The sequence below is a fragment of the Pleurodeles waltl genome, chromosome 1_1 (genome assembly GCF_031143425.1).
Source record: "Pleurodeles waltl isolate 20211129_DDA chromosome 1_1, aPleWal1.hap1.20221129, whole genome shotgun sequence".
Taxonomy (NCBI): Eukaryota; Metazoa; Chordata; class Amphibia; order Caudata; family Salamandridae; genus Pleurodeles; species Pleurodeles waltl.
In genome coordinates, this window is record NC_090436.1 from 227,245,333 (window position 1) to 227,263,063 (window position 17,731).

At 43.2% G+C, this 17,731-nt stretch overlaps 1 protein-coding gene across 2 annotated transcripts in view; it reads left to right on the plus strand.

Annotated features, from left to right (window-relative positions):
* The window catches only part of EGFLAM (EGF like, fibronectin type III and laminin G domains), a 563,129-nt gene that overhangs the window by 448,997 nt on the left and 96,401 nt on the right, over positions 1–17,731 (plus strand). For both annotated transcript variants that reach the window (XM_069221264.1, XM_069221268.1), the window contains exons 12-13: positions 3,023–3,167; positions 11,467–11,656. In XM_069221264.1, coding sequence (XP_069077365.1) covers positions 3,023–3,167; positions 11,467–11,656 — 335 coding nt within the window. The remainder of the gene's footprint in view (positions 1–3,022; positions 3,168–11,466; positions 11,657–17,731) is intronic.

Sequence of the window (17,731 nt, forward strand, 5' to 3'; positions counted from 1 at the left end):
ACTAATCGTCTATATGTAGCCGTTAATTCTGTATATAAACGACGAACTTCAACCACTGCCAACTGAGCAACCGCAGGATGTGGTGTATATGTAGCCAATAAAGGCCAGGTAGGACCATCATTACTCAGTGGACCTAACCTTACTTGTGCTATTGAGTGTGGGAGGGCGCCATCAAGCCAATTATGGTGTTCTTGATAAGATAGAGGTATTTCTAAATAAGCGTAAGCCCTGTATTGTCCAGGGACATTCGCAACTGTGTATTCGTGAAAAGTATTTGTTCCCCCATCCACTGCTGGAAATGCGACCCAAGAATAAAAAGGTTCCGTTCTATAGGCTGCATGGGCGTCCACCACAAAAGTGACTGGACCCCCCTGGACTGTCAGTCCATGTGTCAATAGGTGTCCCGTGAGCGGATGTCGCATATTAATCGCTACGTTCACTACATTAGGATTCGCCATTTTATAAAAAACTGCTTCAGGTCAGAGAAGGCACACCAATATCGGGGTTTTTTCCTTTCAAAGTTCAAGCTTGAACAACCAACCACTAAGCAATAGGAATCACCTATGCCGTGGCGGCGGAAAGCCTCAGCCCCACGGACATCTCCGTATACGGAACCGAGGAGTCAAAATATATATGAGACCAAGAGAGTCAGTCGGACCTAATCATTAGAGCCAGACCAAACGTTGGCGGCGCCATGTCGCGTGGGCTCTCATTATTCTAAATGAGACTACTGGATTTCTAGGTAGCAGGATCTATAACGGTGTGGGGGACTGAGTCTGACCCACGTGTAAAGAACTCTGTCACCCTAAATCCGGTTTTTGCTCCGGCTAACTAGCAGTGCCTCATTTCTCCCATGTGGAAGGAATGATTTGGCAGCCGAGCGCATGACATCTTTGGAACTTCTCAGGGAAGTCGTGGTTACTCAGATCCAAACCAACTCTCTTATATCCAATATGATCTCATATACAAATGACAAAGACAGTATAAGTTTTATATAATGTTTTAATAAAACGACTGTATTTTAGATATTAAGGCATGAGCCGCAATAACCAGAACGATACAACACAGTAGGATTGTAATAGTTACCAGGAGAGTAAAACATAAAAACAAAGCTATCATATTGTCAAACAGTTTCTACTCTCCCTCTGCTTGTTCTATCTAGAGCACAGCATGTTAAGCTTCTAGCTTGCCTATTAGAATCACTGTGGAGACATCAGCCCTCATACCTGAGCAAAGACCTGTGATCTTGGGTCAGCATCTGCAACGAGGCAGTCAGCGTCAAGTTGTGGTTCCCTGGTCGGAATCTCCCTCTTGCGTGTATTGGGACAAGGAAGTGATTTTATAACTAACATGTCATCGTGATCACAAAATGTCCCTACGCAGAATGCCAAGTCTAAACTCTTACCACGTCTATCGGCAATGTACCAGACTGTATCCTTGACTGAAGCACAGAGTAAATATGTTATGGAGAACTCTAGTGCTGAAGTAGGCAAAACAGTGTGATATGAATAAAAAAACAACACCATAGAACTGGCTATTTGAAAAATAACAGTACAAAGCCTAATAAAAAGCATGTAGAGCAAAGTGCACAGAGGCTCCAAGCTGTCAGCAAAGGAATAAAATACATTCAGGGCAAAGTGCACAAAGGCCTAAAGCCTGAAGCTAAAGCGCAATGAATACGTAAAACTAACCACACTACAGGAGGGTTGCCTGGGCAGACCCTCAGAAGACAGGAGAGCTAGCAAAAGAGGTCGGAGCCCCCACAAGCAACCCACTAGGAGCAGTCACAGTAAAGCCCAGGCAGCACACCTGAAGAGGAGTCCCACGTCGCTGGAGCAGCAAAGAGGAGATTGTCCTTGCAGAGGTAGAGTGCTGGGGACCGGGGCTACTTGGAGCCTGAAGATCCCTCAGAGCAGGAGTCAACAATCCTTAGTTGCTCCCACAGTTGCGGTACACAGGTATTCTGTCGTAGAGGAAGAGGCAAGGGCTCACGTCTCCCAAGTTGGACAGAATGTAAAGAGGACCCAGAGAACTCCTCAGAACCACAACTTGTGTTGGAGAATCTTGACAGATCTAGAGGACAGAAGATCTCAGGTACCCGTGGATGCAGGGGAGTGACTCCTTCACTCCAAGGGGGAATCCTTCTAGCTTCTTTGGTGCAGCTGAAGTCTTGCCAACCCCAGAGGATGCACAGCCATGGAAATGTTGCAAAGAGCTGACAGGTGCTGCAGAAACAATGTTGCAGGGCAAGGTTGCCTCAGTGTTGCAGTCTTGTTCTGTTCCTGTGGAGTCCAGCAGCAGTGCAGCAAAGGTCATACATAGAGAGAAGGCCTGCCCTGGGGTCTACATATGTGTTTATGCTAGTAAGCTGTCATGAATGCACGTGCATCATTGTTAGCCATCTAGCATGAAGCAAAAAGCAAACTTAGTAGTTGATGACATTTGGTTCCAAACGAAAGCACTGTTTTAAAGATAAAACTAATGGATACAAAAAAGTGGACACGGTTGAAAATGAATTTTGGTAACTAATTGATATGGACTTTTAATCCTAGTGCTTTGATTTTTAGAGATCACGTTTTATCCAGTCTAATTAAATAGTGAAATATGTCTGTTGTGGCGGAATAAATCAATAGTTATTTCATGCCATTATTTGTCTTGAAATTAAAGATTTTAATTTCTAACTATTTTGGCGGTATTCATATAACGTTCACTTCTTTCATTGCATAGTATGCACATCAGCTTCATGAAAAGGCTGAAACTATATTACTTGAAACAAATTGGAAGGCGAAGGAGTAAGCCATTGAAGCCTGTTTAAATGAGAACACGTAAAACATCAATCTGTATTAGGCAAATTCTGAAAATGCCACCAGTGATTGAGTTTACCTCTGCATGACACAGAAATGCAAGTCACAGGAGGGCATTGCTGATTGCTGCATCTCAGCTCTGCACCAACATATGGTAATGTACTGTTATAACTTGTATTTATTGTTGTTACTTACAGTCTCAAATAATGTATTTTCAGGTTTAACTGTGGTACTGGTGCAGCTGTCATCACAAGCGAAAGTAAAATCAAGTTAGGCAGCTGGCACAGGGTGACTGTTTACAGAGAGGGACTCAGTGGCCGTCTTCAAGTGGACGATAACGCTCCTGTGGCAGGCAAATCTCAGGTAACATAATTAAAACTTCCACTTCTTATACTTAAGAATTATTCATTAACTGGAAATCAGAGAACCTGAACATAATAGTGTGTGACTGACTCACCAAATCTTAAGTTACAATGCTAGAAAGTACATCTGGAAATATAAGATCATTGTGATGGCATTGATTTGATGGATTACTCAATGCACAAAACGTAAGCATGAACATTTTCTAGACATTAAACATTCTGTAAACAAGAATGTGAAGTAGCTCATGCAACTTACATTTTTCCTTGAGGGTTAAAACTTTTTTTCCAGTGTACATTCCCCATTCCAAATATGGAAAGGTACTTACTTCCCTTTGCTTTTGCCGGCAGACAATTTGCATGTGTTTCTAGGATGAGAAACTACCTGTATGGTTTTGTGAACTCCCCCTAAGATTGTGGGTATTCACCTCTTCCAATATGGCCTTCACAGAAATCCTCACAATAATGTCCCTGAACTAGACAATGTAGAAGTTCTGCTATACCGAAACAATGTTCTAATTCGTAGGTGCATATGTAGAATCCTGTGCACTCCGGAGTGGCAGTGACAGCTAAACATTAACTTCATTGATTTTGAGAAAGCTTTTGACAGTATCCAGAGTGACGGCCTCTGGCGTACTTTGACACCATATGGCATACTGCAGCTACCGCAGCATATAGTTCTCGTTGTCAAGAGTTTTTATGTTCATTTTACCTGCAAGGTGGGAGATATTGAGTATAGCTTCGAAGTCAAGACTGGTGTGAGACAGGGATGCATGATGTCAGCATTGGTCTTCAACCTAGTCATGGACTGGGTGATGCAACACACAGCTGAAAAACAGACCTGAGGCATCAGATGGACCTTATTCTCTACACTGGAGGACCAGCATACGCAGGAAAATACGTCTCGCCTCAACATCTGTGCACAGCAAGCAGGCCTGATGATTAACATGAAGAAATCTGAAGTCATGCCACTCAAAATCCTTAACCCTTCACCAATTAAGGTGGATGGAGATGACCTAGCCATGACTGAAGAATTTACCTACCTAGAAAGCTCTATCGGACATGATGAAGGGGCAGGCAGTGACATAAAGAGCAAACTGAAGAAAGCCAGGATTGCCCTCAGGATGCTAAACAATGTGTGATCATCTCAGTATAGCACCAGCACCAAGCTGAGGTTTTACCAAACCTGAATTCTGTACACACTCTTGTAATGATCGGATTTGCTGGCAGATGACGAAAAGTGACATCGCTGTTTACCTTCTACACCAGCAACCATAGAGCAATCTTGCACATTTTCTGTCCTTGACCCATATGCAACCAGGAACTCCTCACCAGATGCAAGCAGGAGAGCATGACCACCATTATTATGAGAATAAGTTGACGATGGATAGAACACGCATCAGAGGAGAACCAGACTTTATCACAAAAACACTTCTCTACTGGACCCCAGAGGGCAAATGAAAGAGAGGCAGGCCAAAGGACACCTGAAGGCAAATTGTCACAACAGAAAAGAAGACGCCGAACCACAGCTGATGCACTGTCAAAACTGCCCAGCATAGATGAAGTGGAGGCCCTTCATGGCTGCCCTACATGCTAGTCAGTATTACGGGCAGTAAGTAAGTAAGCAATGTAGAATCCCATCAATCCTGATTCTGTGAATTGAGATTTGTAGTTTATATTTGAAAAGTGTTTACTCCAACTGCGTAGAACATTTGGAAATCTTCCCCTTCGTGTAAGTGAATTACTTAGAAGTTCATTCCATTCTTTCTGCTGTGGAATCTTTTCCACAGTAGTTGAAAGGATGAGGAGAAACAAAAGGAGAGACAAGAGTGGCAAGAAATTAAGGATATCAGAAAAAAGACTAATGAGGAGCGAGATAAACGGAGAAAGAGATGGACATGCATAAAATCATTTTAAAAAGGGTAAGAAAAAGTGACAGAAGGTCAGATCGTGAAATAGGAACATTAAGAGTGAAAAAGATGAGGTTGAAACAGAAAAAGTGTGCATTAGGGAGAGCTAGAAGGAGAATGATTAATGGACAGGCACAAAATAAGAATGAAGTAAAATATGGAAGAATGACTCAACAGAAATTTTGACTGGAGTGGTGTGAGTGAAAGATATATATAGATATATTGGAATTGCTAAAAATTCAGGGTTGAGAGAAGAAGAGGGAAGGAGGACATTGTCTAATAGGAAAATTAGGTTATACAGACCGGCATGCGTAATAGGGAAAATATGGAGAAATAAAGGAGGATGAAATAGAAAAGTAAAGGAAATGCATTAATCAGAAGAGTACCACGTGAAACAGGTAGGGAGCTAGTAGCTGGAATAGTAAGAAGTAATGGGAAAAGAGAAAGATAAATGAGCGAGAAAGTGAGATAAGTGAAAAACTCTGGGATTGCAAGAAAGAAAATGGAATGGAGCACAGCAAAAAGAAATGAATGAATGAATTAACTACAAAAAAACAGAAATCATCAAGTAATAAACTAGACACAGGTTCATAGAAAGAGAACAATGAGGGTGAACAAAGAATCAAACTATAGAGGAACAATGAAAAATTAGTGTGTTGGGTCTGGGCCTGGGCCTGTTGTGAATGTGGCAAGCTTAGTGGTCTTTAGAACTTAGAATGGTACAAGGGTGTGCTCTGTGGGGTTCAGTTGCTGCAGGGCATGGCAACCTGTTGATCTGTTGTTAGACTTATGTCCACTAAGTCTGTGTTCTGTTACTCAAACCATGCATGATCCTTCTTTGTAAAGAGCTAGGTAGCATGACAAATAAAAAGAGAATGCAGGTAGCTTTGGGTGGGACAGTGGAAACTGTCCATAACATGTCCATAACATAGTCTGCAAGAGTTCAGTGGGATTCAGTAACACAATGGGATTTTTGTCAGAAGTACACACATTCAGGAGTAATTACTACTGGATCAGCTGTCTTTAAAAGAAGAAGCCAAGCAAGAGGATTCATTTCCATCATCCATCTGCACAGGAAGTTACATCACTGGATTTTCCATCATCCATCTGCAAAGGAAGTGACATCACTTGATTTCCTATCATCTATCTGCACAAGAAGTGTCGTCCCTGGATTTACCATCATCCATCTGCACAGGAAGTGACAGCACTCTTCTCCCCCAGCACCTAGTTAATGGATGCCACAGCAAAAACAAGCAGTGAGCACACCACTGGAATGCCTATGGAGTGCAAAAGGCAAGCCTGTCTGAGCATGTCCAAACCTGGACCAGGTCCAGTGCCAGGAACCTTGGTCCTTCCTCGTCCCACCGTTACCACGCTCTGACCCTCTATGCCCTCAACCCCAGCTCCACATGCTTCTGTTTTGCAGCACCACACAACACAGAGGGAACATTCTCCTGTGCATCCTGCAAGTTTTCATACACATACCCACACACAACACTCACCACACTGACAGCACCTAACACCACACTCCCTTGCACTCACACAGTCCTGCAACCATCCACAAAACACTCCACACTCACATGCATGCTCCTCAACACTTGCTCACTCACCAAACACACCAGAGGGATCTGGTACCTTCTGCACTACAATGCCCCTGACCTACTTTTCCTCATGGAAACCAGGTTGACCCTTGCGTCAGCACTTGACAACACCACTGATATCCCCCCAGGCAATAAGATTTCCAGACAATACAGAATTCACAAACCCAGAGGCAGAATTGCCATCATCCACAAGAACACCATCAGCTGCCCACATCCATGGACACGTTGTTCTCCAACATGCAGCGCCTGCCCTTCATGCTTCATGCCACAGCTAACTTTACCCCACGTGGTACTCTCATCTACAAACCACCCGGACCATGCATTAACTTTACTGACACCATCAGCACCACTCACCCTCAATTTTAGCATTCACATCCTACTTAGAGACCTGAACTTCCACCTAGAAGACCACATCGACCCCAACTCAAGAGCACTCATTGAAGACTGTGGAAGCCTGGGCCCTCACCCAACAAGTACCTATGTTGTCAGACACCTCCTGGACCCTATTTTCATCAACTTTGTCAACATCTGAGTTGTCAAGCCCTCATGAGTCCCCTGGACAGACCCCGCTCTCATCAAGTTGAGCATCCCTGTCCTGGTCCAATGCATATGCACCACCGCCAAACCAATCCCCTGAAACTGGAACTTCATCACTGACAAGGACTGCAACGCCCACCAACTCGAACATAACAGCCATCAAGAATTTAAACAATTCAATCACTTCCTGCGCTGACTCCATGGCTCCCCCTCAACCACAGCAATGCAACCAGATCCAGACCCTAGGCCACTTGGTACATGTAGTAACTAAGACTGATGGAACTCATCTACAAACAACTGGAACTTAAATGGAGAAAGAGCCAGGACAATGCAGACAGGAGCACATTCAAATCTGCCCTAAGATGCTACAATCAAATGATCCAGACCATAAATACATTGCTCTGGTGGACCACATCAATGCCAGAAACAGAAACAAAGAAATCTTTGCCACTGTAAAAGATTTCACCTCCGCTGCCCTAAACTCGATCACCACCATACAGGACCTCTGCAACTATCTCAATTCTTCAGCAACAAAATCACTGCCATTAACAGTACCTTCAGCCCATAACTGGACCTGACACACCTCGCTAAATACCTACCGATCTTATCCAAAGAACGGCCCATCATGGCCACGGAAGAAATTGCCACCACCATGAAGTCCATCCATTCAGAGACCCCATAAGAGCTCTGTTCACACCACGTCTACTGCATAGGACTGCAACCAATCAGCACCATGCTCACACTCATTCTAAGTGCCTCTACCTATTCTGCAACCCTCCCGGATACCTAGAAACAACCAACTGTTCTCCCATTGCTGAAGACACCCTCTGCAGACCCTTCAAAGATCACCAACTACTGACCAATCTCCCTGCTACCATCCAAGCCAAGGTCGTAATGAAAATCATTAACAGACGCCTCACCAAATACCTAAATGACCACCAACTCCTCAACACCGTCAACTCTTTACTACCTCCATGACAACCAACTCTCTCTGGTTTTAGACTCAACCACAGCACCAACAATTGCTTCATCATGGCTATGGATGACATCCGCATGACCCTGGACAGAGAAGACATGGTTGCCCTCATCTTCCTTAATCTTTCTGCAGCATTTGGCATGGTCTCCTACCCCATTTTCATCCAACACCTACAGAACTTTGGAATCCATTGACATGGATCTGCTCTTAGCAGACTGGAAATGCCCAATCAATCAGCCTAGCACTGTACACCTCAGACACCCTCAGAACCTCATCTGTGGAGTTCCACAAGGATCCTCCCTGAGCCTGACTTTCTTCAACGCATAAATGATCCCTCTAGCCAGCATCATGTGGTCTCACAACATCAGGGTTATCTCCTACGCTGATGACTTGCAACTCATTCTCTCCTTCATGGACAAGACACTCAGTACCCCAATCAAGTTCAATGCCAGCATGGCTGAAAATTGCCCACTGGATGAAGATCAAATGTCTAAAGCTAAACATTGACAAGACCGAAATCATGATCTTTGGGAAGAGCACATCACTGTGGTACTCCACCTGGTGACTAACAGAGCTAGGACTGACTCTCACCGCCACGACCCATGCTAAGAACCTCAGGATCATTATCAACAGCAAACTCAACATGAACTCCCAATTCAATGTGTCTCTGCCTCATGCCTCAATAACCTTAAGATGCTGAGGAAGATTTTCAAGTGGCTCCCAATCAGCACCCAGAAAACTGTCACACACTCTTGTCACAAGCAAGCTGGACTACAGGAACACCCTGTATCCCAGGATCAACATAGAACTCACCAGACGCCTCTGGGCCATGCAGAATTTGGCGGCCAGAATTACTCACAACCTCCTATGCTCCACTTGCTCCACTCACATCACACCACTCCTAAAGGGGTTCCACAGGCTCCCCAGTCACAAATGGGGGCAATTCAAACTCCTCGCTCACTCCTTCAAGGCTCTAGATAATACTGGTCTAGCATTCAACTACACGTTTTGGTGACAAGTGTAGGATCCAAATGATTTCTTGTGGAGCTTCCAGTGTGCTGCCATCTGTAGGAGCCTGGATGCACATATTATCCTTTTCCTTCAGGGTATGAGGAGAATACCCCTATTGGAGCCAAACTGTTGTGTGATGTGGCTGCTGTAATACCAGCATTAAAGTGTACGGAGCGGTGAGTAACTGTTACTTATGTATAGCATCCATCTTGCATATCAGAGTCAGATTCCTGTATGTTTGGCCATCAAAGAAAGCTTGTGGTAGTATAGCATTTCTCCTAACTGTGTTAAAGGTGTTAGACCCTGATGAAGTGCCAAATTCACACCTCAAATGTATGCTTTTGGTTGATTAAATGTAAAATACCTTGTAGAGATTTTGACAATGTCCAACCTGATCTCCAATTACAACTTCTGTGGGGTCACACCATGCAGAGAGGAGAGGCCGTTACATGCCCTTTCAATACCAAATCTACTGAAATACACATGGGTGACTTTGTAAAACTATGCCTTCCTAGACATATGGAAAATGGTTCCTCCAAGTTTTATAAGTTGTTAAACTCAATAAAGAGAGTGTCATTACCATGATGGTATGTGTTGAAATCTCCGGAGTGTGGTCAAATGTGCCATTAATTAAATGCTGATGAGGAGTAGTCCTGTTTGATTTATGATGAAGATGAAGATAATTACCCTCATGGTTTGTGTGATTATGATGCCTGTGTAACTGGCTTAAGACATGACTGTTTAACTGAGCAAGGTCCAGCACCTGCTGAAACTCTAGTACCTCCTGATGAAAGGATTTGCCAAGGGGAAGAAGGTTCAGTAACTGATCACATCAAAAACTCAGCATGTAAAAGAACTCTGTCTTTGAATGTTCTTCAAGGATAATTTTTGTTTTTTTCTGTTATATAAAAGATGTGTTATACATTGACTTGTGCAAATTAAATTCCTCTTCGAAATAACCAATCACTTAGTTTCCTTCAAATCAACTTCCACTGATCTAAAAGGTTGTTCTTCCTTCAAGCAAAACCTTGTCTCCATGTCATCATGATGACACTTTTATTTGCCACAGGATATTCAACTGCTGTTTTTCAGCATCTTGTTTTTGGCTCGCAAGAACTAGAACCATGATTATTGCTTCCTTTGTGGCACTCGCATACATCAAAGAAGCGCTCAGTCTTCCCATACCATGGCCCCTTGCTATCCGTGTAAAAAACAATTCCAAGTCATTTCCAGGGTTACCAGCCAGACACTAATAAAAAAGGCAGAGACAAGTATGGTGAAAGAACAAATATGCCATTCATTTAAAAGGAATAGAGTCCCACATGAAATAACAATGTGCCCATGGTTTTTAATATTTTTAAAATGTTAATTGTTTATGTCCTGAAGAAGGTGGAGTAAACCAAGAAACCACTGAAACACCTCACCAGCAGTATTTGAGTTTTTTAAATTATTAATACTTTAATGAATTTTTGTGTAATATGAAGCGATTAATGATGTGAAATGTGATTGTCTGTTTACACTGAGTATTATTGGTTTGATTTTATGGAAATTTCTATGTATGTATAAACATTTGTTGATGATTGTTAAAATAAATGAAAATATAGATATACATATTCTTAATGAATGAATTGAGATATGTTATGTGGTAAACATTAGTGGCAAATAGGAACTGAAATTATATTTTGTTGAACATAGATCTAAATAACATAAGCTAGTTTATCACTGAGAGGAAATTTATTGTTTGGTTCTAGTAGCCTTATTGCTTCTTTGCATTGGGATGTATAGTGGTTATTATTGATCCTCTCCTGGTGCTCCAACCTATAACTTTAGGCAGGGTCTATAACAACTGATATAGCTCTCAGCATTGGGCTACAATAAACAACTGCGCAATGTATAATTGTCTTTCTGACCTGTCTATGATAATGTCTCCAGATCTATAGTGCCCACTCATTCAGGTTGAGTCAATGTCACTGTAGCAGCAACTAAACTCAAACAATTTATGGTTTAATATCAATCAATCAATCAAAAAATTTGTAGAGAGTGCTACTCACCTGTGAGGGTCTCAAGGCACTGGGGGGGTGGAAAGAGGGTCACTGTTCGAACAGCCATGTCTTGAGGTTCTTTCTGAAGAGCAGGAGGTCTTGGGTCTTGTGAAGGTTGGTGTGGAGGGAGTTCCAGGCCTTGGGGGTGAGGTAGGAGAAGGAATAATACATATATATTTTATAATGACTCATATATCTGATTGTTATTTTTGTACCCTTCTTGCAGGGACAGTACAGTAAAATCACCTTCAGGACTCCTTTATACCTTGGTGGCGCGCCAAGTGCCTATTGGCTGGTAAGATCAGCAGGAACAAACCGAGGTTTTAAAGGATGTATCCAGTTGTTGGTTATCAATGATAAGATGACTGATATGAGACCGTGGCCATTAGGCAGAGCCCTGAGTGGAGCTGATGTTGGTAAGTACAAGTAAAAATGCATACATTTGTTCTGTTGGCTCTTTTTTACATGGGAGCAAAACAACATATTTGATCAGATGCATGCAAGGCTCCGAGTCAGTCTGTGTTTTTGGGTCTGACGCTGCTTTTTTATTAATGTACTATAATTCAACAATTTCAAGCTGCTACTGTTGTCTGCCAGACTCCACAATATTTTATCTTTTTGATGCTTCGGCACACATGGTGTTGCCTATTCAGTAACTAGAGTTACTCTGGCAACTGTGGGAGCCACTTACAAGCACTACTAAGCCTAACTGCTCACCCACTCTACCTCAAAATAGAGTGTTAGTACTATCTACTTTTGCCTCTTCAAACCAATTGGGGAGCCACTAGACTCTCTGCACTTGGTGTATTTCTTTTTGGTGCACCATATAGAGACCAGCTTCCAACACTGCCAACACCTATCTTCCCTATGTCTCACGGCCTGAAAGCAATACACATAAGCCAAATGACAGCTACACCTAGTCATGTGACCCAGGATACAGCTGCAGGCACCAAATGATTAGGACAAGAAAATTCAGCTTTCTAAAAGTGGCATTTTTAGAATTGTGATTAAAAAATCTGACTTCACCATTAAAGAGAATCTTTAATTATAATTCTATAGACACCAAACTCAATCTGTCCACCTGCGTCCAATTGGAAGGTTTCACTTATCAAATGTAATAAGGTAACCCAATGTTATCCTATGGGAGTGGTAGGCCATGCAGTAGTGAAAAACTAATGTAGGAGCTTTTCACTGCCAGGACATGTAAAACTTAAAAGCACCCTGACCTCTGGGCTGTTCAGGGGCTTCCCTATTGGTGCCTCATATGTATTGAATAGGAAGGCTTGAGTCTGGCAAAAAAGTTTATTTTGCCAGGTTGAAATGGCAGTTCAAAATGGCACACACAGGCTGAAAATGCAGGCCGGGGACATGTTTAAAGGGCTACTTAAATGGGTGGCACACTCAGTGCTGCAGGCCCACTATTAGCATTTGATTGACAGGCCCTGGGTACATGTACCACTTTACTAGGGACTTATAACTAAATTAAATGTGCTATTTGGGTAGAGTGAATTTTACCATGATTAGCAAAGAAAGCACTTTAACACTGGTTAGCAGTAGTAAAGTGCAGAGAGTTCTAAGGCAAGCAAGAACAATATCAGCAAACAATGGAGGAGGAAGGCTAAAGGTGTGGGGTAGACAACCCTAACATCTAAAACCAGGTAAAACCATAATATTATCATCTGTGCTCACTATTCTAGGCTTGGGCCAACATCATGTTAAGATATGATTAGCCAGAACGTTCACCAAGAAGATTAGTCGACCTGTATGCCAGTGAGAGCCAACATGCTGTCCTATCTGCCATTCCTTTCAATTCCCTTGCACAACTATACAATCTAAAGCTGACATACTCATTCACACTTGGACGCTTCTAAGTACATTACACTCTACCATTAACATTCATAGTCTTAGCTCAGTCTTGCCTTCTCTGTCTCTCACAACTTACAAGGAGGGCAGTGTTCAGCTTTGGCAGTTTCTTTCCTCCCAGCTAATCTTGCGAAACTAGCAGGTGCCAGAGTAGGAGCCTGTGTTGCAAATAGGGCAGAAGCACTGCCATTAAGGAAATCAGGGCTAGGGATGTCAAAAGTCCAAGGGCAAAAAGGCCAGGGGCCCAAGGAGTATATGTTGGGCAAGAGAAGGCAGATGTTCCTCAAGGGTGGGAGGGGCACCATCATGAGGCAGGCCAGGATCCAGGAATGGAACACCAGGAGCGGATTGTAAGCAAAGTCAGCCAATATAAGAAAGTGCTGGGAACCTGAAGGTATAGGCTGGAGTCAGGGCTCCGGGGCTGGCCAATTCCTGACCCAAAGCCTTAGAAAAATTGTTGCCTGCCGTCACCGCTGCCGCATGATGGACATGCGAGATTCAGGCTAGCCTTTAATCTTCCTCCCTCACTAGCGGGTGTGTATTTGTAGAGCTTTCAATATCCTCCAAATACCTTCTCCAGAACTGGAAGAAGCATCACCTCTGTATCCAGCATCACCTTGACATTAATACATTGAATGAAAAGGTCATTAGTAGTAGATGTTGTAGGGTGTTTTTAACTTAATATTTCAACTATCTAGGGCTCCACTCTACTCAACATGAATTGTATCACCTGCAATAAACATTTGTTTTTATTCAATGATTAAATCCCTTTAAATGAAAACATCAATCTCTAACCAGGATATATGTAGATTAAATAACATAGCCCTTTTACACTAAGTGTTAATATATACTGTAGGAGAGGTATCATGATCTTCAGCTCCCATCTATAGGTCTAGAAATGAATGTTTTGGCCACATGTTTATATTAGTTTAATTAATTGACAATCTATTTTCCAGTTAGTGTTGTAAATAATTACCTCTCCTGCCTCAATCAATCAATCAATCAATCAAAGAGGATTTGTAAAGTGAGACGATTCACCTTCAGGGTACCCTGGTGCTTGCAAGTCTCAGCTGCTCATTAGAATAGCCAGGCCTTGAGGGCTCTGTGGAAGTCCGGATGAGAGGTGATGATCTGGAGAAGCATGGGTAGGCTGTTCCAGGTTTTTTCTGCTATGTGGGAAAAGACACGTCATCCACTTTTGCTTCAGTGAATGTGTGGAGTGTGGGCCAGCGATAGGGAGGTGAAGCGTAGTCTTCTTGACGTTTAGTGGAAATTGAGGCGGTGGTTAATGTAGGCGTGTCCTTTGTTGTGTAGAGCTTTGTGTGTGTGGGTCAGTAGCTTGAATATGCCCTCTTCTGTCAACACCAGGACAGTGCGCGCTCTACGGGCATCTAGAATGCAAAAACCCAACACTCGCAAGATAATGTAATTTATGCATTGTGATGATATGTTATTGTTTAACCTTTTGCATTGCAGAATTCCATCCAAAAGATTCATTTTTAAGGTGCTTATAAATACTGTACATTTGCAATGTATTGCTGCAGACATTCAGAGTGTGTTAGGGTGTGGTCCCTTTCCAGGGCCTTCTAGAGACTTTCCCTGCAACAAGCCTGGGCGTGGTTCTAGGCTGGGCCAAGACTCTATAAAAGAGAGTCAGCCCAACTTCCAGTGCTCACTATTCAGATGTCCCGGTGCAGAGCAGCAGCTTCTTCCTGAGCTCCTGTCCCGGCGGCCTATTTGGATTTTCCAGTCTTCTGCACTCATCTCTCATTGGTGATCACTGTTTCCAGGCGGTAAGATGGTGTTTGGACATTTCCCAACACCGTAATTGAGAATTTTCATATTCTTGATTTTAATTCTTAAATGAATAACAGATTACTTGTGTGCTGTCATTTTTTGACATTTGTATGGTGGTTTGCAAATAGGGAGGACGCGCAATTTATTCCATAAAGATTTGACTTCGTTATTACATTATTGTTCATTGCGCGCTGATATTTCTTGACATTTACATGATGTTTTACGAGTTGGCAAGACGTGCAACTCATTTCATGAGCATTTAACTTTGTTGTTCATTGCGCGCGCGCTACCTTTTCTTGACATTTACATGGTGGCATTCGAATCGGCGAAACGCGCGATTCACTTCTTGTGTGTAATTCATGCTGTTCATTGTGCGCTACCATTTTCTGCCATTTACATGGTGGCATTCGAATCGGCAACACGCGTGATTCTTTCCTTGAGTGTTTTTTCATGTTATTCATTGTGCGCTACCATTTCTTGGCATTTGCATGGTGGCATTTGAATCGACAAGACGCGCGATTCTTTCCCTGAGTGCTTTTCATGTTGTTCATTGTGCGCTACCATTTCTTGGCATTTGTATGGTGGCATTTGAATCGGCAAGACGCGCAATTCTTTCCTCGTGTACAAATAATGTAAATTACTGTGCGCTACTATTCTAAGACATTTTCTTGGTAGCATTTCAAGTTGACACGTTGCGTGATTTATTCCTTGAATCTACGTTGTGTGATTTCATGGTGCACAATCCTTTATGGTGTTTAATACTCATATAAAAATCTGCAATGTGCGCAATTTACTTCCCAATGTTTTTTCTGAGATGAACACAACAATACCAGAGTTCTAGATGTAATGCTGTGTGTTCCTGATATATATTCTTAAAAGGAGATTCATATGGTTGTTTAGAAATTGCTCAGAGTGTTTCCTGATTCTCATGCTAAAGAAAGTACTTGAATCTGAAAGTCCTATTTAACTTTTCCTGTTTCCTCCTCAGGCATTCGCTCATCGAAAGCCTGGTCAGTTTTAGGACTATTCTAGGGTTGTTCATGTTTTTCGGAAAAGACGAAGCTTAGAGTTGTAGCATGGTACTGATTTCATGAGATGTAATTTTGAAGTTGTGTTTTAACCTTTTGCTTCCTACAGGTCTCCTTCCCAGCTGTTCCCGTCCTAATCCCCTTTTCCCCACTTGGACTCTCTTAGACTCTGTGATAAATCTAATCAGAGTATTGGAGCTGTCTTGTGGTGGAAGAGTTGGGAACGTGCACAGACCCCGAGGATCTGGTGACTCTGACATCTTCTGCATGGGGAGTCAGTGGAGTTGCCTGAGGTGTGGTGTGATGTGGGATCATCAGGAAAGGCTGAGGATGAGTCTGGCTGCAGCATTTTGTATAGTGTGAATTCTTAGTAAGAGTTGTGAGGCAATTCCTACGTAGAGGGTGTTTCCATAGTCTATTTGACTGGTGATGAGGGCCTGTGTCACGGTGCATCTCATGTGCAGGGCTAGCCACTTGAAGATCCTATGTAGCATGCATAGGGTGAAGAAGCAGGTGGAGGAGGCAGTGTGAGTCTGTGATTTCACAGTGAGCCTGTTGTTAATGATGATTCCTAGGTTTCTGGTTTATTCGGAGGGAATGGGTGTGGGTCCTAGTTCTGAAGGCCACGAGGAGTCGTTCCATGTGTTGCTGGTCTTGCCAAAGATCAGAACCTCTGTTTTGTCTGTGTTTAGCTGCAAGCAGTTCTTCATTCAGTCAGCGATGCTTGTCATGCATCCATTGAAGTTGGTTTTGGCGGTGGTGGGGTCGCCTGTGATCAAGAGGATGAGTTGGGTGTTGTCTGCATAGGAGATTATGTTGAGGTCGTGCGATCTGACGATGTTGGCCTGAGTGGTCATATATGTGTTAAAAAGGGTGGGACTCAGGGATGATCCTTGGGGGACCCCCGCAGGTGATGTCTTTTAGTTTGGAGGTGAAAGGAGGTAGGTGATTCCTCTAAGTTCTTCTGGTGAGGAAGGAGGTGATCCATCTGAGTGCATCTCCTTGGATGCCGATGCGGTGTAGTCTGTTGATCAGAGTGCTTGGGATACTGTACCGAAGGCTGCCAAGAGGTCAAGGAGGATCACGGCTGCTGTTTCTCCTTGGTCGAGGAGAGGATGGATTTTGTCTGTGACTGTGATCACAGCGGTCTCTGTGCTGTAATTGCTATGGAAGCTGAATTGGGAGGCGTTGAGCAGCTGGTTCTGCATCAGGTAGGTCATGAGTTGCTTGTTGATCTTGCTTGTTGATGATTTTCTCCAGTACCTTAGCTTGGAAAGGGAGCAGGGAGATTAGCCAGTATTTTTTGAGTACACTGGGGTCTGCAGCAGGCTTTTTGAGTAGTGATTTGACTTTGGAGTGTTTCCAGGCATCAGGGAAGGTTACTGTGGTGATGGAGGTGTTGATAGAGTGGTGAGTTCCTGGCTGGTCCTTTGGTTTCTGAGATAGAAGATATGGTGAGGGCCGGGGTCTGTGGGGGCTCCCCAGTGGATGGATTTCATGGTGGAGGTGGTATCCTCGGTTCCAGGTGGTCAGTGGTGTTGGTTGTTGTGGTGGCGACTCTGTTGATGAAGTCTGTAGGTGTAGGTTGGGGTTTGAAGTTCCTGTATATGGTTGCAATCTTTTTGTGAAAAAATCAGCAAGGTTGTCGCACAGCTCCTGTGGGAGTGTGATGTTGTTTTTGCCAGCCGCCGGATTGGATAATTCCTTAGCAATGTTAAAGAGTTCCTTGATGTTGTTGCTGCTGGTTTCGAAGCGCATGACTAGAGCTGCCTTCTTTGTTGCTCTTAGCAGGCAATACTAGAG